General features: G+C 38.7%; 3 protein-coding genes across 3 annotated transcripts in view; 1 reads left to right on the top strand and 2 right to left on the bottom strand.

Moving 5' to 3' along the window:
• Positions 1–26248, bottom strand: part of LOC114525121 — a 76506-nt gene that overhangs the window by 19314 nt on the left and 30944 nt on the right. The gene's annotated exons all lie outside the window — the stretch shown is intronic.
• On the top strand, positions 61–2080 carry LOC114525130. Its single transcript, XM_028546349.1, has 2 exons — positions 61–942; positions 1717–2080. The coding sequence occupies exons 1-2, from the start codon at positions 609–611 to the stop codon at positions 1959–1961; spliced, it is 579 nt and encodes a 192-aa protein (XP_028402150.1). The 5' UTR covers positions 61–608; the 3' UTR covers positions 1962–2080.
• Positions 18689–20740, bottom strand: LOC114525110. The gene is made up of 2 exons (XM_028546319.1): positions 20521–20740; positions 18689–20190 (listed from the first exon to the last, which is right to left on the bottom strand). Exons 1-2 carry the CDS (start codon positions 20738–20740, stop codon positions 18689–18691), a joined length of 1722 nt encoding a protein of 573 aa, XP_028402120.1.

Here is a 26248-nt window from a genome sequence, read left to right as displayed (position 1 = left end):
GACAAGAAATTGCAAAACAATGAAGCACAAAGATCAATAAGAAATAGAAATAGAAAACTGACAATTTTCCATTTTTAGAAATTGTTCATAGCCATAGGGGCCCACGTAAGTCAGGACTTTGCAAGATATTGATATATCAAGGGCATGCATGGGGGGTCAGAAGATTTTGATTTCCCACATTTTCAGAAACAATACTTGTTATATCATCGAAACAGACCGAAATAATTTTCTTAAAAGTGCGTATTCACCAATCTCCCAATGCCCGTCTCCTGATAAAAATAGAGGATAGCCAAATAGATATGGGATCAACAGAGTTTAAAGCAACCTCGTACCTAGGGTCTTTTCTCCCCACGAGTAGAGTAAAGACCCTGGGCACGAGGTTGAGTTTAAAGTAGCTATAGTGACGTGGTGCAATTTTAATAGTTTGTTTATTTGATGAGTATATCACTATGAGTTACTATTACGTTATACGCACTGCATAAGGGTATATTTTCGACTCATCGTAAATAGTTTAAATATTTTATTTTCAACGGCTTCTCAAATGCAAAGAGGATAAGCTTGCAGAATTCACCTGTTCCGACAGCCCAGTTGACATCACTGACTGTCTAATGTCTGCTGGGTACTCGCATGTCAGCATTACAGAAGATCGAAGAATCCTTGCATTTGAATGCTGTCTAACATATGAAGTGTTAACGAAGCGATTAGTTTCATTAGATGACATGAGAAAAGGCTTATCAAGTGTTCGTGTGACTGGGCAAACGTTACTGGATCTCTTGGCGAAATGGCCCGAGTTGAAACAGCGAGTGTTTCCCGCCCCGGAGGTAGAAGTTATTGATGCAGCAAGTCTGCGCTCGTGTTTGTTTTACAAGAGAGATGATTCGGCAAATGAACAGACTCGAGAATTTTTCGACAAATATATTGACGAACTGAGTGCGAGACAAGGTGCAGTATGGTGTAGCCGTAGGCGTAGTAATGTTTCGATATTATACAGTAAATATCTTTAGTCTACACGAATTGAATTGGTTTTTAACCAGCATAGTTTACCTAATTTTTCATAATCCCGCGCAAGTACCTTTAATGTTTAAATTAAATGGCTTGGATTTCCTGCTCAAACATTTTCGATTGAAGCTTTAAAATCTCGTCATTAATATAGCATTTTACGCAATTAATTGAGAAAAATTGCAGAATTGTTCCTACAATAAATTTCATTTATTTCCCGAGCATATGCGCACTAAAACAGTGGGCGAACTATTTCCATTTTCCAGCGCACAGTTACTCTGTATATTGACATTCGAGTTACGCTTTCGAAGACTGCGGACATTGAAACGCTGTTTTATAATTACTCGTTCGCATACATCAAAAGAAGAAAATCGCACATAAAAGTGTAAACGGGCCTTAAAAACCCTTAACGCTATTTAATAACTCAGCAATAAAGATTTAGAATATATGAAAAAGAGGTTGGTATCTGAACAACTTACGTTACGGGCTTACTGGAAGGTTGACTGGAAGGGCAGCCTCATCCCCAGTCGTTTTTATTCAAAGGAAGAGGCAGCGCGCAAATAATGGAATAAGGCATTGCAAGAAAACTACATGCATACACAATTTACATACACTGTATAAGCTATACTGGTGCATCTACCGCGCGCAGAATCATAAAGTATAGTCGAGTAAGATTCCACGTCTCTTGTTATTCCAAGTCATTTTGTTTTTTACTAGGGGATCCGAATCTTGAGACGCTTAATGATCTAGTAATGTTTTGGACAGGATTTTCGACGCTGCCTTTTGATGATTCAACACTAACAGTGGCATTTCTAGAAGCTGTTCCGTCAAAACCATTACCGGAGGCAAACACGTGTCCAAAAGTTCTTTCAATTCCAACTATTCATAAAAACTATGAGGAATTCAGAAATTTAATGGATAAAAGCATTTCATATGGGAAACGTGGTTTTGGCAAAATGTAAATATCCTGCAATAACATCAGTTTTAAATTAACTGTATGCAGCCAGTGCCCTACTGTAGCTTTTTGTTATAATGGATGGTTATTCTTTTAACAAGTAAACTTGTCTGAAAATTTTGATGAAAATTGTGGAATTCCCATTTTACAAGGAACTGCATGTCTTGTTAATTTATTTTTACTTCATGTTATTGTTAATGTTAATGATGTTCATATTTAATGTTGGCACTTATATTAAAATTGATGCTAAATATTCATAAACTGCTTTATATGTCATAGTTCCATTAATATCATTTGGATAAATGGTGTGAATATTTTCAGCAATATTCTGTTGTTCTTGTGTTAGTTCATAAGGACATGAAGGTATCACAACCCTTTGAGCCTCTTCTTCAATCAAATAACTGCCTTCCTCATCAACACCAAAAGCATTTATTTCATCATTTCCACGCAAAATGTCTTGCACAGCACAGCTCAAGGGATCTCTAGCTTCAAGCATGCCCAACATCCAAAGCTGTCTTGGGCTATAGTTGTTCTCAGTTGATAATGGATGGTTGTTCCATTCACTCAAAAATTGTTGGATAGCTTGGTTAATAATTGGGATGTAAGTCAGATGAAGTGCCATGAGATGTATTTCATTATCTGGATCCAGCCATTGCACATGTTCCAGATAAAGAAATATGTTCAAGAAGTGACTTATTACTGCTCTATTTAAATCTCTCCAAAGGCGTTCAATGCGCTGGTTGTGGACAGATGACCCTGTAATAATACTCCCTCTGTTTAAACCACGTATGTGCAGCATGTATCTTGCAACCTCTATGTTTTCTAACCCATGATCACTTCTTACTCTTGACGGCAAATTGTATATCTGAATGGCTTCTCTGAAACATTGCAAAACTGTCTCTGCTCTGTTGTTGGTCGATGCCTTGAGGTAGACAATCAACCTCGAATAACCATCAATAGCACCATGCACAACAAATCTATATGGCTGAACCAATTTATGATTGCCGTCGATATGCCTAAAGGGTTTTGTACTATTAGTATTAGAAGGCGTTGCCTAACGTTTAATAACAAGTAGGAGAACAAAATACAGGCATACATACCATAGAGAATTGGGCGAACGTACGTTGTAAGTCCGACGAATTATGAACTGCGTGTGGTTAATAGTTCGCGAAACAGGGTCGATTCTGTTCATTGATTGGCGAATCCTTTCTCTTTGAACATTCAATCCTTGTGCCCTTAACGCTCCTCGCACTAATCCTAGTCCTATTCGAGGAGTACGTTCTAACACAGTTCTCACACGATCGTCAAGTTCTTGGTTAGATAAGTTCGTGTAATTTCCTGTTGTGAATAAAGAAAATTGATATCTCCATCTTCTGAGCGTTCTTACTGAAATTCCGAGACATCTGGCAATATCAACCCAGCGAAGACCTAGATTATCTCGCAAGTATCGTAGCTGCTGTTCATCCATTGTATTTGCGAAGCAAGGGCGACCAGCTCGGCCGGTATATTGAAAAGCCCCATTCCGACCGCCTATGCAATTGTGCTCCAGTTGTTGTTCCTGATCAGAGACTCGTAATGCTGCAACGCTAAACTGAATCTTTAACCACGAAACCAATTCCAGCAAATGCTGCACAAGCCCATGCAACGCTTGTCTTTCTGGATATGCCTGAAAAATTCTTCCTTGCAATAAGCTGATGATCTCCTCGTAATTTTCGAGTTTAGTTACCCAGTATCGCGAAGATTCGATGTCACTACTGACTAGTTGCCGTCGTGCTCGAATTAAAGTTGCTTCTAAATTTTCGAAAAAGTTTTCACTGCTTGGCAACCACCTGTTCGCCATATTTACTCGAAGAACGCTGTGGTTATCGGTGAACTGTGTTTATATAACCTTCCCCCGTCCATACAAATAGTATCTGCATAAATTAGCTATAATATGCATAAATTAACGGGATAAATTAATTTATTTTTCGAATGTTTTTTGTGCGACATTTCGAATATTGTGTGTGACACATCAAGTTTGCGTTTGTCTCATCGAGGAGTTTGTGGGATGTGAGTTCGAATTTTTTGTGACCGTTTCGGAAGTCTTTGCGAGTGTTCGAATATTAGCTGTGAGCTTTCGAATATTTTGTGTGCGTATTGGTTTATTGTGTGTGTGTTCGTAATTTTGTCCTCTTTGGACGCCCATACATATGAGAATCGAGATTAATGTTGAAATGAGTCTAATGAGTAATGAGTCAAAAAATTGCGGTGCCCGCGCCAAGTTTGGCACCGCATTATATTCTGCCTGTGAGTTTGTTTGTTCGCATCAATACGTTTCCTTAATCGCCTAGTAAAAATTCCTTGCACATGCTTGGAATGCTTGGAATTTTTTCCTAATTATTACTATTAATCTTGTTGTACGTTTGCCAAATTTCTTTTTTAAAGGAACGTTCTTTTTTCAATTTTAATCTCAAACTCTGATAATTGCGTGTATCTCTGCTTTATGCACCCAAGAAGGACAAAAATACCACCATTCGATTCAGCGTAAGAAATTATACTTACAGGTCTTAAATATATTACTAAACAAGAGTATTCGCAGCGATTTATGACGTTTGAAAGACAAACGAAATTGAATTGTTGACAAATCGCTCAAAATTACTATGCTATACTTTACTAGTAATAGTAAGTTTGGTCTTTGATATCTTTCATATCGTTGGTTTTCTCTTTTAATTTTCGTCCTTAAATAAGTGGATCGGTCTTACATTACGATTTATTTTATAGTACTTTGAGCCAAATATATTCTATTTCGAAGGTTTTAAAGTATAGTTTCAATTAGCGAACTTTATGACAAATCGCTCAAAATTATTAAACAAATTAAAAATGCAGTACGCTTATCCTTGATTCTGTATCGTTGCTTTTCTAGTTTCCGGCTCTACACCAGTTTATTCGTCTCACGTTTCTCTTCATTTTCATAGTATTTTTAGATAGTATTTTTAGCCTAAATATTTTATCTCTGAAGATTTTAAAACGGCGCAATTTTGACCTTAATGTACCAACCAACCAGGCAGTCTGCGGCCGACAGGAGAATGTAAGTTGGTGATGTCGTTAGAAATGAGCGGACGTTTTATTTCTAGGCGAGCATTGCGGGCACCGCATTTTATTACTGTGTCTGGTTTTGCTGCATTTTCCTAACCACAGTTTTGTAACTGCGGATAAAGATTTCGCCTTATTTTGCATAAAATTTACCTTCGAATTTCTCAACTATATTTTACATTATGGCCAACATAACTCTTAGATATATCTCTCTTAGAAGGTTACATATATCTATTCAAGGGACCGGCGAGGAGCGTTTTTCGTATTGCTGGGGCTCGGAACCGCACGCCTGCTAGGAGAGTCCGCGAAAATTTTGAAATACAGGGTGTATCAAAAAAAATGTCCCAAATGTAAAATTTCCGTTTTGCAGGATATTTTGCAGAATTTGGCAAATTTTGGTGTTCCTAGAGATAGTTAAGACTTATCTGGTATACTTAGGCCAAGTTTGGTTTTTCATTAACAAAATTATGTTACCGGGGGTGGTTCCTTTCCACTGATATTGAGAGGGCTTGCGCGCGAAAATGTGAAGCTGAAGTTGAGATATTATTTAGCTGTCTAAAAGTAGGAAAGCTTTTTTTATAAACTGTCAAAGTTTCAGGAAAAATAATGCAAAATGGGAACAACGCGAGACTCCTAAAAGTGACAAATATTTCATTGCGCGCAGTGTATTAAATGCATGGTTGATTTTAGCGTGAACGATCTCATGCAAGGCTGGGCAAATGAATAAATTAAAGCGAGAAACTGAACAAGAAGACGAAGCGATTTAATACTAAGATTCTTATTCTTGATGTTAATCCTCAACATTTCCACCATTTCTTTCTAAGCAAACTGCGGCTCGTCTGAGCATGGTAAACACGGAACGGCGAACCACATTTGTCTGTCCTGCCTCAAATTATCCATTTCGTTCGAAATTCTTTTTTGCAAATCGCCTACGCTACCATCGGCAAATCTAGGCGAATGGACAGACAAATGGTTCGCTGTTCAGTGCTTATTATGCTCAGACAAGCAGCAGTTTGCTTAGAATGAAATGGTGGACATGCTGAGGATTAACATCACGAATAAATCGCTTTGTTTTTGTGTTCAGTTTCTCGCTTTAATTTATTCATTTGCCCAGCCTTACATGAGATCGGTCACGCTAAAATCAACCATTCATTTAATCCACTGCGCGCAATGAAATATTTGTCACCTTTAGGGGTCGCGCGTTGCTCCCAGTTTGCATTATTTTTCCTGAAACTTTGACAGTTTATTAAAAAGCTTTCCTACTTTTAGATAGCTAAATAATATCTCAATTTCAGCTTAACATTTTCGCGCGCAAGCCCTCTCAATATCAGTGGAAAGGAACCACCCCCCCGGTAACATAATTTTGTTAATGAAAAACCAAACTTGGCCTAGGTTTACCAGATAAGTCTTAACTATCCCTCGGAACACAAAAGTTTGCCAAATTTTGCAAAACATCCTGAAAAACGGAAATTTTACATTTGGGACATTTTTTTTTATACACCCTGTATAGGTCTCTGAAATCTCCGCAAATGCCTCTCAATTTAAGGATTAATGGAAAATAGTACATAGTATGTAAAGTTTCCAGCATGTTTGGCGTTCTAACCAACATTAAAAAATATAACCATGCTTTGGTTATGATGTCAAATATTTTGAAATGGATAACCATGATGTTTTAATGGTCAAATGCTTGTCCTATGTAAAGTTCCCAGCATGTTTGGCGTTCATAGCAAACATTAAACAATATAACCATGCTTTAGTTATGATGTCAAATATTTTGACATCGATAACAACGCTGTTTTAATGGTCAAATGCTTGTCCTATGTAAAGTTTCCAGCATGTTTGGCGTTCATAACAAACATTAAACAATATAACCATGCTTTGGTTATGATGTCAAATATTTTGAAATGGAAAACCACGATGTTTTAAGGTGGCTCCCTATTCCGCTGGAATTTTTTCAAGTGCAGGTTTGATGATGCAGAATTAAGCACCAACATTTTAAACTATAGATTAAAATTAGCTTTAACGTATTGAGTACCGTGTTCGAAATAAGATAATATTGATTGGCCAATTATAGAAGCTTTTGCCATGGGAACAATGACGTTTCAATATGGCCACCAATTATCATTAGATTACGATTATTTCACAAATCCTTCGGTGAAATGTCTTCTTTTTCCACTGAACATTTTTCCACATGGGTATAGTAGTTGACAGGACAATTTTAAGAAAAACTTATCGATACAAAAAAATTAAAGGGGGAAAATATGGTTTTACGCAATTAAAAAAATCCTATCGATAACTTTCTTTTAAAATTGTCCAGTCGTTTACTAAATGACCTGCAAAGCATTCGGTGAAAAATAAAAGAAATTCACCGAAGCATTCACGAAATAATTGCAACTAAATTATAAATAGCAGCCATGTTGAAACCTGATTGTTTCCATAGCAACGGCCTTCATATCAACTTCTCTCTAATCTCCACAATATAATCAAAGTATTATTTATTTTTTATCTGCAATATTGGCGCTTACTACTCTCTTTTTTACAAAACTCTAGGGAGCCACCTCTTGTCCTTCCAGCATGTTTGGCGCTCATATAAAAACATTAAACAATATAACCATGCTTTGGTTATCAGATATCAAATTTTTTGAAATGGATATAACCACGCTGTTTTAATGGTCAAATGCTTGTCCTATGTAAAGTTTCCAGCATGTGTGGCGCTCATATAAAAACATTATACAATATAACCATGCTTTGGTTATGATGTCAATTTTTTTGAAATGGATAACCACGCTGTTTTAATGGTCAAATGCTTGTCCAAGTTTCCAGCTGTTTCGCCCTCATATACAAACATTAATCTTTTGGTTATCGGATGTCTTTGAAATGGATATAACCACGCTGTTTAATGGTCAAATGCTTGTCCTATGTAAAGTTTCCAGCATGTGTGGCGCTCATATAAAACATTAAACAATATAACCATGCTTTGGTTATGATGTCAATTTTTTTGAAATGGATAACCACGCTGTTTTAATGGTCAAATGCTTGTCCAATGTAAAGTTTCCAGCATGTTTGGCGCTCATATACAAACAATAAACAATATAACCATGCTTTGATTATGATGTCAAATATTTTGAAATGGATAACCACGCTGTTCTAATAATCAAATGCTTGCCCTATGTAAAGTTTCCGGCATTTTGGCGCTTGTATTGCTTGTAAATTTGAGTGAACTAAAAAATATTCGAAATTAAAGACTAATTACGGAAAAATTATTGGTGGGGCTAAAGCCCAGCGAGCCACCCTGCTCCGCGGTCCCTGTATTCGTTTGATAAGTACTATACATCATTCGTGTCCGTGTTGTATCATAGATAAAAACACTCGCCTTCGGCTCGGGTTTGTATATCTACTGATACAACACGGCCGTTCATGTTATATATGGTACTTATTAAGCAGTTATTTAGGAGGGCATTTATGGCATTATGAAATTCGGGGATCAAAATAAAAATGTGATGCATGGGATAAGCAGGTCTTCACTAACGTTCAATTTACTAACTGATATACAAAAGTTCGGACGGGTTTTAAACACAGCTATCACGTCAGGATTCAAGATCAAAGTTGTAAATATTCATATAAACCAATTTCAAATGTTCACAAAAAGTTCATGGAAACTGTCAAAAAATATCGGAATCAGTCGCAAATGTTCAAAAGCGACTTACTTACTGCGGTGACTACATTGTCCTACCTTGCATGTACATATGAACCCTTGAAGTACTATTGTATTAATACTGGATAATTATTGAAGAATACTTCTAAACAGACCAATGCAAATAAAGTTCATACAGACAGTGAAAAGTTCACAAATCTGTAATATAATATAGGTCTTAAGGGTGGTTTGCAGCACCGTACCAAAAACGTACTAACCAACTGAAAATATGAAAATAACAACGTAAATTCGTAAATCATAAGTTCGAAAAATCCAGCTGACTTGAGCTGACTCGTAACTCATAGACTCACAGCACATAGACTCATTTGACTCACAAAACAGGCGTTCTCATGAGAATCAGGCTTTAAGGGCAAACAAAGATATCGTGACCAGCGGATCTGGTACCGTAGGAACGCAGTGAAAAGTGATTGGAAGAACCACATTTTTCCCAATTGTTTCGACATTGCTGGAATTCTTGGAGAGGAATGACCACAATAGGAAAATTCAAATCAGTCAGAGCCACTGTTGCAGTCTTGAGAAAAACTTTCAAAACATAAAACTATCCACCCCATCTCCTCCCTCAGCGATCCCTGGACGATTTTGAATATCTCACGGGTGTAATTTGTGAATGCAAAATGCATCTTGCCTGAAAAAGAGACTCCTTCTTATCTTCAGAATTTTAATAATTATCGCAGCCTCAAACTAGCTCAAAAAACACATTTATAAAGTTAACTGATCTACGGTCCGATGCTGGCAGAAAGCCAAAAATCATGATCCAGTCTCCAGATGAATATTAGTGAGTTTGGGAAATACAACGGCAACGGCAACCGCAACGTCTTTATCAACAATGGCATTGATCCTTTAAGACAAAAGAAAATGTAAATTACGTGGCCTTTAACGTTGCACACTGCCGTAGTTGCTGAAACGGCATTGTGATTTACACCAATTTCACGGTGCATGAAAACGCGACAACAGTTAATGTGTTCGATGTTGTTTGGAGTGTTAGAAGCAATTTTGCTGATCTACCACATTTATAATAGTTAATAACTGCTTCAGAGAAAGAGGAATCTTGAAGAGGCAAATCAAGTCGATACTAACTCGTATTTTCTTGGAATACCACAATATTAGGTGAATATATTTTGCCGTTGCGGTTGCCGTTGTATTTCCCAAACTCACTATTGTTCATGGCAGGGTTGGATAAATAACGTAGCCAAATAGAGTCATTCTATTAGTTTTTAACAACCCTGGTACTTGGTATAATTACCTCCAAGTTGATATCACACAAGACAACTTTAGGGATGTAAGACAAACACCGAAATAAGAATTTCAACAACAGTCAACAAAGTGAAATCATGAAATGGTTTACAAAATTACAAATCTATACAAATTACATGCTGGTAGTAGGCAAATATTTAAATATTCAGCAATATTCTTGTAAGCATTTGTACTTGTGTGGACCAGGGACACGTTCGAAGTCATAAAATCCTATTTTACCAATTGATGTCACTTGATGTTAGTTTGCTTACAAATAAGTACATATAGTGTTAAAGAAAAATCTAAGCTTGAGTATATTAAATTATGATACCGACCATCTGTAGGGTTTCTAAGTTCGCAATGTCGAACGCATTAAAGATAAAAAAAGGACGTTTGAAACACGCCTAAGATATTAATTGTTGTGTTGTTTCGTGACCTTCTTTTTCATGAATATCAGGGGCTGGTTGTTCGAAAGGCGTTTAGCTTAAACGGTGGATAAGTTCAAAATGGAAAACAAAACGATCGACTTATTGAACTACTGAGCTGAAAGATTTCGATGTAAATAGTTTAATTTTCAACGAAAGAACTTATTTAATGCATAAAATGTAGTTTCAGTCATTCACGTGATGTATGAGAGCGTTTTTAAACTTTGACTTAGCCACCAAAGCTAAACGCCTTTTGAACAACTGGTCCCAAATGTCTTGATCATAATATTGTTCAAATTTCACGCAAGTTTTTACAATTTTCCAGTTCCCACTCCAGACTTTAAATATCTTCCATTCCATGCAGCTAATAAAATGTCCCTGTAATGTACATAGTTCTTGTAGTTCCGATATCTTTCTTTTTCATCAGCATCAGACGTTTTGACCATAATACAGTTATACTACTAATTACTATAATTACTACCATTATTTCACAACCAGCGCAATTACCATCAGCACCATGGTAGAGACCAGCACCATCACCAACGTCATAGATCAGAATTATCACCTCCAACATGACTGCAATCATCCCTACTATAATGAACATCTAAAACAACGCCATTGGCATCAGTGACAATGTTTAAGACTTATTTCTTGCAGATGTATTGAAGATATCATCTTTGTTTTGTTTAACAAACTGTAACCCCAGTTAGGGAGGCAAGGGAGTGCTATCACTTGCCCAAGGTGAACTCCCTGACAAACGGAGGGAAGGAGGTGTCTTACTTCTCCATTCTAGACCAGCTCCAAGCAAAGTCTAACCGTTGCCCGAAAAATATGTTCTTGATGATAGTTTTTCATGTTATTGTTCATTAAATCTATTATGAAATATCCTAACCGAAAAATCAATTCCAAAACATCTGTCGTTCATAACAAAGTCTTTATCAACTAAGTCTTCTCCTATTGGTTTTCGTCCTCGTGTGAACGGGTTCATTTCAGTTATTTTTAAGAACAAAGATATTTGCATTTTATATCTGCGAGACGACTTTATTCCGGTTATTAACTACTCAAGCAATTTCGTCCCACAAAGCAACTGCACTTCGCCTAATATCGTCCAACAAAGGATCTGGTGGAACGGACAGGATTGACTACTGCACCTCGCTTATTATTAATTTCAACTAAAGTTCCCAGTGAGCACAACGACGTCGATTCAACGTTGAATCGACGTCACCCAGCGACGTCGAAACGACGTCGAAAAAGGTTCGAAAACGCAAATCGAATCGACGTCGATTATTCGACGTCGAAACGACGTCGGGTAACCGACGTCGAATCGACGTCTGCAATTAATGAAATTTCAACGTCGAAACGACATCGAAAATGATTTGAAAACACAAATCGAATCGACGTTAGATTATTGCCTTTAAAACAAAGTCCGTGCATAGGATTTTAGCTAGATTTTGAAATGCATATAAAAAACATAGACATACTTGCACTGACTCTATAGTTTAAACAAATTTATTCAATTTACATCACCTTGTTTAAATCTACAATATACTTGATTAAGAAATCAGATTCGAAAAATTGTCTGGCATTCCTTCATCTCAGATTATGTTTTCTTAAAATCTGGTCTCAAAATAGTGCGAGAAGAGTCTCGATCAGTATTGTAAAATAAAAAGTAAGTTTTTGGACACTATTGACCACTATGGAATTGGATATTATGTTCAAGTATGTTATCTTTCCCTTCATTCTGAACAATCTTTTCATCATCATTATACACGCAGCAACAGGAGGGGCATTTACTTGTGATGACAATTTGCGACTTGCGATTTGGCCAACCTTAAAAGTTGAGATGATATTGTTTACTACATATGTGGTCCCTATGTGTGCGCTTACCCCATATATTTGTTAGAGGTCTGTGCTAGGCCATTCGCTAGTTATTTACTAAGCTTAATGATGTAGCACGTTGACACTTCAGTTGAGAAAGGCAACGGCAAAGGCAGCAGCATAATAAAAATCAGTTTATTCATCTAGCAAAGGGCTTATAATAGTACGCAATTTTCAAAAAATCAAAGCAAATAGCTAAATCGAATCGCGTTCAACACATAAAGAACACACGACTAACATACGGAACCGTAAATTGGGTCTAAATTATCGAAACTAAGTAGCGGATTGAATTGGATTATAAATGCAATTAGTTCTGGCGTCAAATATGGCGATCTTACACTGTATATAAAAAGTCATATTAGAATGAATAACCCGCGATCACACAACGTTGAAACATAAGTTAACAAAATCTAATGAGCAAGTATCGTTATTCGTTTAGCTGAACCATTTTTAAAAGAGAATCAAAGAGTTTGGGCAATGTTTTAAGCGTTTAAATTTCAAAATATAATCACGATGTCACGATCGCGTATTCATATCTCGCGATTCATAGCCTTTGTCATGGCAATACACACTGTAAAACTGACTCTCACTAACCTTTACTGCTTTCTTGGATTTATGCGGAAGATATCCAACGATTAAACTGAGAAAATCCTGTGAAAATATCCCGAAATATACAGCTACAATGTTTAATATTCCGTTCGCGACAACATGTTTCAATTTTCAAATGGACGCGCTCAATTCGACCTTCCCGAAATGCACTGCGCGCACTCTACCAACGATGCATGACCGATGTTGCTCCGGGGAGACCCGAGGTATTCAATAATGGTTTTAAATAGTCTGTTACGTAGAAATTAATTTTCAACACTTCCTAAAATCGCAACATTCGTCCTAACTATCTATCAGGAATGATATTATTACCATTGCGAGTCTTTGCAAGCTGGTCCTGTAAAGTTTTTATATGACGTCGAAACAACGTTGAATAAACGTCGCGAAAACGACGTCGAGAATACGTTGATATATCGACGCTTTAACGACCTGACAAAAACACATCATTACACTGCATATATGATGTTCACAACACTTTCCCAATATTGTTGTGAATTCATATACAATTTAAATGCGGCAAACGCAGCAAACTCTAGTTTAACCTGACGTCGAAACAACGTTGAAACAACGTCAATTTGCGACGTCGATATGACGTCGTGAAATCGACGTCGAAACGAAGTCGATATTGGGTTGATCGACGTCACGACCAAAATTCAACCATAAATCAACGTCGAAACGACGTCGTGTGCTCACTGGGTTGGTACGGATATCACATGGATAAAATGATCTATTACAACTGCTACACTTTTCTCATCGTTAGATAAAGCAACAGCTGTAATATGATCAAAGTCACTGTGCTTCCAGACTGCTCGCGGCAAAACCAAAATTTCGTAAGAATTCGACTCGACAAAAGGTGAAAGGTTTGATAGTAGCGTCTCCGCGATTTTCTTCTCATCATCGCTGAAATAACCTTCTGGAGAACGGGTAAGAACCGCTTGTAAATACCATTGTGAAAATATGGTCGAATAAACTTGAGTTTCATCGTCGTAATAAATCTCCAGGGGTTCCAGGGCATGTTCCAAAAACTCAAATTCAATGACATGGTACGAAATACGGGCGCGTAACTCTTCATTTTTAATCCAGGAACATGGCAGCAATGTGAGCCAGAAACGCAGTAATTCACTCGAACGGATTACAGTTAACATATAACATACGATAATAACATCAACTGACCAAAACACACCTTCCTCCATTTCAAACTTTTCTAGATGTTTTAAACCATGTTTCAGAGTGTATTCTACGTCATAAGTGAACTTCACCTCAACTCCTGAGCGAACACTTTCCACGATTTCTTTAAAAACCTTTTCGCATAAAGGCCAAAGCGATCTATGTCCATCATCGACCTTGACAGTATACTGGTGATCTTTGTAGCCCTTTGCTAGAAGCCAATCAATAAAGGATTTGTGAAAAACGGTTAAGCTGTCATCTGAAACGTACAACAAGCACGATACGGTTTCATTAATTTTGTTGATGATGTCTTTCGTTTCGCGACAATCCGGAGCTAAACCAAAAGCCTGAGCGACGAAAGTGAGGGGAAGATCTTCTTCGGAAGCAACCAGCATTGCAAAAATATTCAAAGCATCGAACTTTTCGTGTTTTATGGCGTTAAGCTCGTCTTCAAGGCGTTTAAAATATCGTTCGTATACAGAATGCAGACCTTCTGGGAGAAACCCCATGACGTCATTTTTTGTTATCTTCTCAAGATCATAGCGAGCCTTTAGCCCAGGTTGAAAGTGATAAGCATAGAGAAACGAGCCTTGGCATTTGGCAACAAAAATGGAAAGTAAACTAATAGTTTTATTTTGCCAAAAGCGGTAATGAGATGATAGATATGGATGATCCTTATAGAAATCTTGGCTCATCTCCCTTTTATCCACTTCCCTGCCAACTAAACTTGGAAAACATTCTTTAAAAAAAAGTTCAAGATCTAAATTATTGTTGTAATGAACATTGGAAATGTCTGTCTTTTGCTCGTCTCTTAGTCTTAGATCAGCAACGGAAATCTCTGGCCTGCTCGTCACCAAGATTTTGATGTACACGGGAAGCTCAGGAAAATATTCAGCAATCAAATGCGCAATTTCATTCTTATTATCAGCAGCACTTTCATCCAGGCCATCGATCACAACTAAACGCGGCTCTTTTATTTCCAATTCATTTAAGGGATTTTGCAAATATATTAGAAATGCATCTCTCAGGTTTTGGACTTGATGACGTCGTCCTAACTGATCAAGGAGCTCCTCTTTAAAACCAGGGACGCTCTTGCACATCTGACTTGCGAGAGACTCCAACATCGCCATAGGATCTCTTAGGTTTGAATTGCTGAAATCACAAAAGTGACAAGCAGCCAGCTTTCCATTCTTCTCAAAATCTTCACAGATTTTAGCAGCAAACACGCTTTTACCAAGTCCTGGTCCAGCTGTTATTAACTTTATTCTTGACTCACTATCACTGCTACAAAACCATTCTTCAACTTCTTTTAACAACCACTCTCTTGTTCCAGGTAGGAAAAACTTCACTTTTCTTTGAATTTTATTCTTGAAATTAAGTTTGGCAAGTTTTCTTAATACATCTTCACTACTCTCCTTACAGAATTTTTTTTCAGGATTGGCATTGTTAGACTCAGTCTTAACCAGACGTGTACTTTGAACTCGTAGAATTTTAATCATGTAGCGGTTCAACTAAACAAATATTTACAAAGATTAGTACGGTACGAATACAACCAAATGAATACGAATACGAACAAGTAAACCATACGAATACATACATGAAACTTACAGATTAATTTGCCTGTCCGGTAGAAAATCGTTCGCTTCTTGAATTGTAGAGACTATAGCTTGAACTTTGTATCGTATGATCAAAGTGATAGTGAACAACTATTTATACCCCGAATTAACATAACTAATTAACATAACATTAAACTAAGTTATGACAGTTCCGGTTTGAAATCTACATTCCGGCCCCGAAATGTTGTATAAGGCGACATTTAAACAGTATATAAAGATTTTAACCGTAATCAATAACCAATCGACATGACGATGTCCTCTTCAACAATCAAGTGCATTCTGATGCTTCCAAGAGGACAATCTTGTCCACAGGGCGTTCCAGGGTGTTAAGTTTCGTTCTTAAAACTACTCTTCTCACGAAGCCGTCTCTCGAATTCGGTTTCACTCTCGTGATTCGACCAAGCAACCACGACGATCTTGGTGTATTCTCGTCAACGAGCAAAACAATATCACCTACAGAAAAATTGCGACGAGCATTAACCCATTTCTGACGGCGTTGCAATTCTGGCAAGTATTCCTTCAGCCAGCGGCGCCAAAAAACATCCGAGAGATATTGAGCTTGTCTCCATCGACGTTTACAATACAAATCAGCTTCTTGGAAAACTCCTGGGGGTAGCGATGGTCCCGGGCGTAAAAGAAGCAAATGATTTGGCGTCAAGGCTTCTAGGTCATTTGGGTCGTCAGATACCTTTGTCAATGGTCTGCTGTTCATAATGGATTCAACCTCGCACATAACAGTTGTAAGGCATTCATCATCCACAGTCTGTTGCTTTAAAAGGGCCAACAATATTTTACGGGCAGTTCGGATGCAGCGCTCCCAAACTCCACCATGGTGAGATCCTGAGGGAGGATTAAAGATCCACTTGACGTTTTGCTGCAGGAGGAATCGTTGAATTTTCTGTTGGTTCCAATCATCGATTGCACTGTGAATTTCTCTTTCTCCGCCGACAAAATTAGTGCCATTGTCAGATCTAATGACTTCAGGTTGTCCCCTTCTGGCGATGAATCTACGCAATGCGTTGAGAAACGAACTGGTATCGAGGCTTTGCACCACTTCAATGTGAACAGCTCGGATGGTTAAGCAAGTGAATAAAACGGCATATCTCTTCACCAGGCTACGTGCTCTTTTCACAACAAATGGACCAAAGCAGTCCACCCCAACGAAGGTAAACGGCGGCTTATCTGGCGTGACTCGATGCTCTGGGAGGTCCGCCATTTTTTGTTCACCTGCTGCTGCTTGTCTTCTTTTGCAATCCACACAGCTGTTTAGCATCTTTTTTAAGGTCTTCCTCGCTCCGATCATCCAGTAGCGCGCTCTGATCAAGGACAGAACATGTTCTAAACCACTGTGCCCGCTAACCGGTGGTAATACCTTGCAATCAAGGTGGAAATGTGACAATTCTTTGGTAGGATGATGGGGTGTTTCCGTTCCTCCGAGATGGGGGCATTCGTTAGGCGTCCTCCGACTCGCAAGAGTTGATCCTTCAACCGAGGGTCAAGTTTGTAGATGGGACTTGTTTTCTTAACTTGGCCTTTCAACGACTTTGCTGACTGGTCATCAACGGAGTTAAGACGAGCTAACTCCTCTTGAAAGCTTCTTCCTTGAATATATTTTAAAATTTCCTTTTCTGCATGCTGCATTTCATCCAGGTCGAGTGGTCTGAAGTCTGGAGTCGAAATATCCGAGTTTCTGTTAGTCTTAGCTCTCATGACAGCCTTCGATAAATTGGCACGATATCGAAGTATCCATGAAACGAATCTTTTCAGCTTCTCCCATGACGAAAATCTCTCGATAATTCCTTCAACTGTGGCGTGTGAACTATCTTCAATAGAGAAGGCTTGGGCATTCTTCTTGACTTCTGGGTCGTCATCGCTGACTGCAACGGCCAGGTTGATTTGACATGGCCAATAATTCTCTGGTTTCCATAAAAATTCGGGACCATTCAACCAACGATTACTGCGTAACAAGGAATCTGCAGATAATCCTCGTGAGGCGTCATCAGCGGGTTCTCTTCACTGGTCACGTGTCTCCATTGCTCAGGCGTGGTTGTTTCATGAATGGTGGCAACTCTGTTCGCAACAAATGTCTGGAATCTCTTGCTTGTGTTATTCAGATACCCCAGAACACAGGTGCTGTCTGTCCAAAAGATGGAGGCATGGATTTCAATATCGATTTCGTTTCGTATCATCTTGTCGAGTCTTGTCGCAACCACAGCAGCGGATAATTCCAGTCGTGGAATGGTTGTTTCCTTTAGAGGAGCCACTCTTGACTTAGCCATCACGAACGAACAGTGGATGTTACCTTTCGAATCTTCAAAGCGCAAATAACTCGCTGCCCCATATCCACGTCGCGAAGCGTCTGCGAAACTGTGTAACTGCGTCTGAACTATTGGATTGACGTAGTAGGATTTGATACATCTTGGGACGCGAAGCTGTTCGATCTTTGGCAATTCCTTCAACCAAGTGTTCCAGCGTGCCATATCGTCGGGCTCAATTAGGTCATCCCATCCCAACTTTCGTCGACACAGATGTTGCATCAATATCTTCACGGGAAGAATAAATGGGGCTGCGAACCCAAGAGGGTCATAGACTGAACTGATTACTGAAAGTATCCCTCTTCGAGTTGATGGCTTCTCATTGATGATTACTTTGAATCCAAACTGATCGCTCGCGACATCCCATTTAACTCCTAGTGCTCGTTCAACCGTTGGTTGGCCAAAACACAAAGCCTTTACAGATCCAGATCTTTCATCTTCAGGCACCGACGCAATCACTCTTGCTGAATTTGAAACCCATTTCGTCAAGTGGAATCCTCCCCGGGCTAGCAACTGGGTCAAACAGCTCACCGTTTTGATGCCCACTTCGTCATCTTTAACAGACTTTAAACAGTCGTCCACATAGAAGTTCCGTTTTACTATATCTGATATCTCAGCACCAAAGTCGTCTGAGTTGTCTTCGGCGGTTCTTCGGAGTGCAAAATTCGCACAACTCGGGGAGGACGTTGCGCCGAAAAGGTGAACCATCATCTGGAATTCTTGGGGTTTTTATCAAGATCATTTTGGTGCCACCAGAGGAATCGTAATGCGTCATAGTCGCTTGGTGTAACGCGGACTTGGTGGAACATAGCCTCTATATCCGCCATCAAGGCCACAGGATCCGTTCGGAAGCGAATTAAAACTCCAACAAGACTGTTTGTTAGATCTGGACCTTGTAATAGTTGACTATTGAGTGACGTCCCGCGGAAAACTGCTGCACAATCGAAAACCACGCGAATTTTGCTGGGCTTATTTGAATTGATTACGGGATGGTGGGGTAAGTACCATAAAGGTAACTTAGGTTGGGTTATCGAACTCTCAGGGACCTTGCGAGCATACTTCCTGCTTAGCATGTTATCCATGAATTCTGAATACTTTGAAAGCAGTTGAGGATCTTTGAGAAGCCTCTTCTTTAAAAGGTTCAGGCGATGTTCCGCTAATGGACGATTGTTTGGCAGACGTGGCGGGAAATTTTTCCATGGTAAAGCCACTTCATAGTGTCCGTCCTTTAGCTGAACCGAGCCTTCCATCATGCCAAGAGCACGAGAATCCTCTACCGACATCTCCAGTTTTGTGTCATATACAGAGTCGTTGAACTCCATATTGCAGAACGTTTGAAACTGTTCATTTAGGTCATGATCAGATCGAATGAAGTTCGCGCAACGACGAGCCGTTTTATTTCTTCCAAGCGGGCCATTTATCGTCCAACCGAAAACTGTTCTCACGGCGTACGGTCCTGCGCCACTGCTCTCTCTGACTTCCTTCGGTTCCAATGCCTTTGGTACATCATTCCCGATTAGTAAGCCAACGGCGGCATCGATTTCCTGTACGTTTACGTTTCTGAGATGAGGCCATCTGTCAACATCCTTTTGAAGCGGAATGCTAGATCTATCGACAGGTAACCGTTCGGTCGAGAAAACAGTAGGAAGTTCCACTAAGTTCTCTTCGTTTAAATCCCAAACTTCCAAACTGGTCACACTACATCTGGTCGTCTGCTGTACGTTCTGTAGGGTTGTCAAAGATAATGTTGTTTTCTTTCCTGTGATGCCAAGTTGCTCCAACAGTTCATTTGAACAGAATGTCGTGTTAGAACCAGGATCAAGGAACGCATATGTCAGCACCACTCGAAACGAGCCAGCACATTTCACTTTCACAGGGACCAATGGTAGCCCTGTTGTAGAGACGCCGGCCCCGATGACACCACATTCAGTTTGGGTAGCACTAACGCAACCATTTCGCGCTCCATTGTTGGCGCATCCTTCATCACCTGATCGATCAGTTGATTCATTTGGGCTATCAGGACCACACGACTTGTCCACACCGCTGTCTCCGCTTCTTGGATGCAGATATGTTGAGTGCTTGAACTGACAGCCGGCTACCTTGCAGAAACTGGGCTTTGGACAGGACTTTGCGACATGTCCTTGAAACAAGCAGTTGTCACATAGTCCTCTTTTGCGAACAAACTTAAGACGACCACTAGGGACTCTTTCTTAAAATGAATACATCGTGGCAGAATATGGTCTCCATTACACATGGAACATTTGTAGGGTTTTGATTCCTTTTTTCCTTCATCACCTAGCTTACCATCAATTTGAAAGTTCAGTCTGCCCCTAGAACCTAAAGGTTCACTTGGTCTACTTCGTGAGTCGTTGTTCAATTTTCCGAAGATTGGGTGGTTCTGAACTCTCGACCTGCTTGAACAAACTCAACAACATCATCAAAGGTTATCTCTCTTGATTTCTGGGTAGTGATGTTATCGGCAACTTCTCGCCATCTCTGTCTCAGAAAAAGGGTAGCTTCCCAATTAGTTTAACCAAACTTTCAGGATTTTCCACTCTGCTAATGTATCCGATCTCCTTCAAGGTATTTCTGCAACTAGCCAGTAGCACGGAGTACTTCTGTAAGCCTACGCCATCTTCTGCTTTAATTGGCGATGCTTGGGTGATCCGGTCCACGTATGCAGCCGCAATCTTGTAGTTTTGTCCGTAGTTGTCTTTCAGAAGCTTCTTTGCCTTAAGATATCCTTCTTCTGGATCCATAGTTAAGCAACTTCGAACAAGCTCTTGCACCTCACCTTTCGTATATTGGACCATATAGAATAGTCTTGCACTGGCGCTTGTTGTCTTTGCTTCGATCAGGTTCTCGAAAGATCGTACAAAGTGACAATACTCGATTGGATTTCCAGCAAAGGTTGGAACCTGAACGTTAGGCAGGGTCATAGCCAAGGTCGACCTTTGGTGCTGATCGAGTAACCGATGTAATTGCTGGTCTCGTGACTGTTGCATGTCGAACATCTGATGCATTTGTTGCTGTTTGTTGTCGCTGTATCTCTGCGACGTTGTATAAGAATTCCTCTGCTACGTCCGAATCTGTATCACCCTTCTCTGTTTGGCCTTGGTTTGTAGTAGCAACATCTTTCTAGTCGGCTGTATTCTTTTCTCAGAGTTGAAGGCTTGCTCCGTAGACTTTAACCAAGGTGTGGAATTAGGCATTGATTTGGCTTGTTGACGAGAGCGTATTTATTCTCTAGCTTCACTCCGGCTTGCTTCGCCATTGTGGGTGTAAATTGTGTTGCCATAGGTTGATTTTCGCTATGAAGTGCTTCAGCATATACTCTTTCTTCTGCTTCAGCTTTGCTAATTCTGTGTCGAGCTTCAGTTCATATTTTCTTTGTTCCAATCGTAACTTCTCTTCCTCTTGTTGGCGTTGTTTTTGTCTGAAAAGAAGCTCTTCCTTTTGTAGAGCTTGTTGTTTAGCTAGTTCTGCCTTTTCTGCTTCCAATGAGGCCTTCTTCGCTCTTGCCGCTAGTCTGGCGCTCAGGGTAGACGAACCTGTTCTCGAACGTGAGCTAGCTAGCGAACGTGTTTTATCGCGGTGCGAGGGTCCAATATTGCTTATTGAATCACCCGGTCTAACTTCTTGATCCGCCTTTGATACTTCGTCTTCAAAACTCGAAATCCACTCGCTCAGAGTTCGTGAAAATTCTCGATTCGCCTTGTTTCTGTTTGCAAATACTCTTCGGAGTCTCGGATATCATACTCGTCGCCAATTATGTCATGATAATTGGCATGAGCTGTGTAGAATTTACTTGCCACGTCTTCAAATTCCTTTATCTTCGCTAAAGCGTCGTCTTAATTTGACAATTACCTATCAATTCAGTGAGCTCTTTAATCTTCTTTGTTATGTTCGCCTTTGCAGCCGAGCGGCAACGCCTCAATCGCCGAAATTCGCTTGATTCTTCGACAAAACTAGTTGTTTCTTGGTTAGGCGATCCTTCGCTCTGTGATAGCATAATTTGTCAATCGACGGTTCCAAATTGATAGATATAAAGTTTTAGTTAATCTTTGAACAATGTTAGACTCAGTCTTAACCAGACGTGTACTTTGAACTCGTAGAATTTTAATCATGTAGCGGTTCAACTAAACAAATATTTACAAAGATTAGTACGGTACGAATACAACCAAATGAATACGAATACGAACAAGTAAACCATACGAATACATACATGAAACTTACAGATTAATTTGCCTGTCCGGTAGAAAATCGTTCGCTTCTTGAATTGTAGAGACTATAGCTTGAACTTTGTATCGTATGATCAAAGTGATACTGAACAACTATTTATACCCCGAATTAACATAACTAATTAACATAACATTAAACTAAGTTATGACAGTTCCGGTTTGAAATCTACAGGCATCCTCGGGTATTGATAGCGTAAGCTTGAGGGAAGTTAGCGGGATCTCATTCTCATTTTTCTTCAACAAAGACTGGCACAGTAGATTTACTCTATCGCGGGTTTCTTCAACGATTTGTGTCATTGTTGCAAGCATTTTAATACATTCATCTTCGTGCAGTTTCCAATCTTTAAGCTTTTGGACATACACTTCTTCTTCAGGCCCAAGAGGACATTTTTCTAAATCATCGACATCACTCTGTGAAACGCCCAATTCTACTATCGCCTGGGAAATTTTCTTCCATAAAGAGTGAAATTTCGAATTGTCAACTCGAGTGGATGTTACATGTGCAATAACTTCATTTCTGTAACACTTGATTCTTGTGATATTCGCTTGCTGTGATCTATCAGTATCCGGAGGTATTACGCCCCATCCTGTTGATGGAAAACCACAAATGTTCCGGAATAGAACTGTAAGTAATGTGATATCAAAGGTTTTGGAATCTGGTGGATTGCCAGACGAAGGAAACAGTAAATCCCACTGGGAATTATTAATAACTCGAGGTTTTAACCTTTGAAGAGATGTTTTTTTCGCAGCTAGTACTCTGGGTAGACTAACAGGTGAATGGATGGTATCAAATGTATTTCTCAAAGCCTCAGTTGCTTTGTCAACTAAAAGTCTACTAAGTCTTGTAAAATTTGCTTTTTCTTGCAGTTCGTCAGAAGCCATGGCATAGGACAGGGTTAATTGCTGTAACAAAATGGTTGTACTAATTATATAGGTTATACCGAGAAAAAGAAAGGGATGAGGTAGCGTTTATAATATTTTATGACATTCTGTATGATATGTTGTTATATATGGACCATACGCTTGTTAAAAGATGTATTAAAATTGGATTAATCCAAGAATTCTAGATCTGTTTAAAACATAATATGAAAATATGTAAAAGTAATTATTCTTATGATCAATATACAAATTATATTGGACTATGTCGAGGTTTCGTGCTTTATAGTGTGATAACTATTGCTTAAATTACAGTTATACACTTATAATCGCATTTAGATTTGCTAAAGCCTGGTCATATATGACCTTGTTACTCCGGCGTCAGCGACGGAGTTGAAAATTCGCCCCGGTTTTGTTTTGTTGCTGTTTTTTTTTTGGTTTTTTTTTTATTTTTCGTCGTCGCAAGTCTGAAATGGCGGGAAACATTCTAGTAATTAAAGTGTGTATGTGACTGTATTTAACTACGTCCCAGTCTTATCTCCTAAGAGTTGTGGTGCACAGCTTTGGCTAATTTTCCGATGCGCAATTCGATTTCGCTCGCATGATACGGCAATTCCTTCAAGAGGAACAAATAAACCGTTGTTTTCATGCTCTTCGATTAAGTTTAGATTGAAGTGGAGTAAGAATATATTTAATACATGTAGATTCTGGTCCTATTTTAATAACATCGCTGCTATTTCGCCGTTTAACAAGATGATGTGGTCGTGTATGGGCGCGTTGACACGTCGTAGTTTGCACAGGATTGAAGATATAATATATAAGCGCGAATTCCAAAGGCTAATTGTGAGACAAAGCGAATGTATCATGCGGTTTGTTTACATTTTCGAACAATTGAACTTCTATACTTTTTAAAGTACGATGTGCTGCTGAATTTCGCGATCGAACATTTAGCTTTGTAAGGCATCTAAATGCGAATATGCTCTATATTAAAGACTGGCACGTGCGCCGGAGCTAACGCCAGAACAGGCGTGTTGTTACTGCTAAGATGCCAGGGTCACACGATCAGTTCTATTTGTAAAACGTACGAACACGAAACTTTCTCTTTTTCTCAGGCAAATCTTCTAGTGAGATGCAATTCTTACTTACGGCACTCCTCTTTTAATTTCTGCTTTTTCACTCTCTGTTGTAGGCGATGAAATCCAAATTCATTTACTGAATTGATCACGATTTTTCTAATCTTTAGTCTGACGTATTTTTCTAATTTGATCATTCTTTTCAAATACAACCATATGATAAACTCACATGAACTTAATTGCTAAATGTCTTAACAGAATGATTTAGCACTGTGCCGGGACAACAATTTATAATCTTTAAAAGTGACCGAAACGTAATTTTTGAATCTTAAAGCAACAAGTCAGCTACAGCGTCTATATTCTACACAATTTAGTCAGAAACAGTACACAAACGATGCGGATAGAAAACAAAAATCACTTTATTCTATCGATCCTGCTGGTTATTTATAAAGCTTGCAATGGGTATGTCTCAGTAGCTTTATTAATTTCAGCCAGGGAAGAGGGATGCGAGTTGCGTTGTTTACTGCTCTTTGTAAATACATCTCGTGTTGGACTAGCGATATATGAAGTTTTGTATCAATTATTTCATCTTACATATTACATCATCTCTTTAAATATCAACAGTCTTTAACATTTCCTACCTTCGACTTGGTTTTCACATGATAAAAGTTCATATTTTTAAAAGAAAACAAATCATGACATAATTACTAATTCCACACAGCTTAAGATAAAGTTACTTCACAGCCTATTTGTTAAACACGATGGTCTGGTTAGTAATTGTCCAGCAAGTTAATAAGTGGCTTTAGAAACCTACAATGCATGAGATGAGAAAACTTAAGATATCAAACAAAGCTGTTTTGAAGCTTTTAATACGACGCTAGAGCGCTGTGCCGTGGTTATTTAATTTGTCGACCTGAAGCCCACTTCGTGTGCATAGTTGTCAATCGAGTCGTTTTATTGCATCCAATTTGTAGGATTTCTTTGAAAAGCCTATATTCATTTCAAAGCAGATATATACTTTTAGCTTTTTTAGGCTTTTCAAAGGCTTGTTATTGTGATATAAATAGACTATAATTTCTTGGTTGAACGCGCCTCTGCAGAAGGAAAGGAACAATTTGATAGTTGGTTAACTTAAACTGAGACTTGTATAGGTAACTAGTTGCTCAGCATGAAAATAAAGAATAATGGGTAGCACATGAAGTTCCAATCATAGAAAGCGCCAGTTTTCGACAGATGAAACAAAATTAACAAAAGAAAGATAAATGTGTCTTATCTAATAGAAAAGTCGCCCCATGACGTAATTACACCGCCCTCATATGTCAATATTAATAATTTATTACAGATATCAGCATATTATTGTCAGTATTAAGACGAGTAAAGGATATTAGGAACGAAATTTACGATATTATTGAAGGTTTCGCTAAACGTTTTAATATGACGTCACAGTGCTGTGCCTGGCCTTAAATACTTCGCTGTTGACGAAGTAAAATGATTTACAATCTTCAAGAAACAAAAACGTACCTATGAAATTCACGACGTAGACATAATTCCACAGATTTAGGCCACAAATAAAATAATAAACGCTAAGAAATGTTCAGAAATCCAGCAGACAAGAATAAAACAAACACTCTGATGGTATCCTGCTGGTTTTTTGTTCAACTCAATGTTGTAAAATATCCGCGTTGTGTTAAATGCATTTTTATCGGTCTAATGCGCTTGATTACTTCGTATTACTCATTTCATCTTGTGTCGAGAACTTTGAGATATATATTGAGAGCTGGAAAAACTAAACTAACGCTTAGGTTAAACATTAATGCCACGTCAAAGTACTTTAACATTTCAGTCAGTTTTTAACCGTTCGCTAGCGAAGTATTTACATATTTTCTCTTCAATTTTAACACAATAAATAAATTGGTTCAGCTTGACTGCTCTTATTTCAAAAGAAAATATGCAAATATTTCGCTAGCGTAAGCAACCACTTTTCTGCTTGTGGAGATCAAGCCTTATTAACGCCGTGAAGTTACCTTACGCTTTTATAAAACTTAAACTAATTTTTATGTGATCTGGATTTCAATAA

This window comes from Dendronephthya gigantea, unplaced genomic scaffold, assembly GCF_004324835.1.
Source record: "Dendronephthya gigantea isolate DGI-Jeju-01 unplaced genomic scaffold, DenGig_1.0 000033F, whole genome shotgun sequence".
In the NCBI taxonomy this organism is placed as follows: domain Eukaryota; kingdom Metazoa; phylum Cnidaria; class Anthozoa; order Malacalcyonacea; family Nephtheidae; genus Dendronephthya; species Dendronephthya gigantea.
Note: the sequence above shows the minus strand (reverse complement) of the source record. Positions and strands in the feature narration are given on the sequence as shown.

What these genes read in the sequence shown, in the direction of transcription:
- LOC114525130 (XM_028546349.1), top strand. Translation starts at nt 609, where the DNA reads ATGTCTGCTGGGTACTCGCATGTCAGCATTACAGAAGATCGAAGAATC. An exon ending in CGAACTGAGTGCGAGACAAG is followed by an intron (nt 943 to 1,716) that starts GTGCAGTATGGT and finishes GTTTTTTACTAG; the next exon opens with GGGATCCGAATCTTGAGACG.
- LOC114525110 (XM_028546319.1), bottom strand. Translation starts at nt 20,740, where the DNA reads ATGGATCCAGAAGAAGGATATCTTAAGGCAAAGAAGCTTCTGAAAGAC. An exon ending in CAGAGTGGAAAATCCTGAAA is followed by an intron (nt 20,191 to 20,520) that starts GTTTGGTTAAAC and finishes ATTCATTTTAAG; the next exon opens with AAAGAGTCCCTAGTGGTCGT.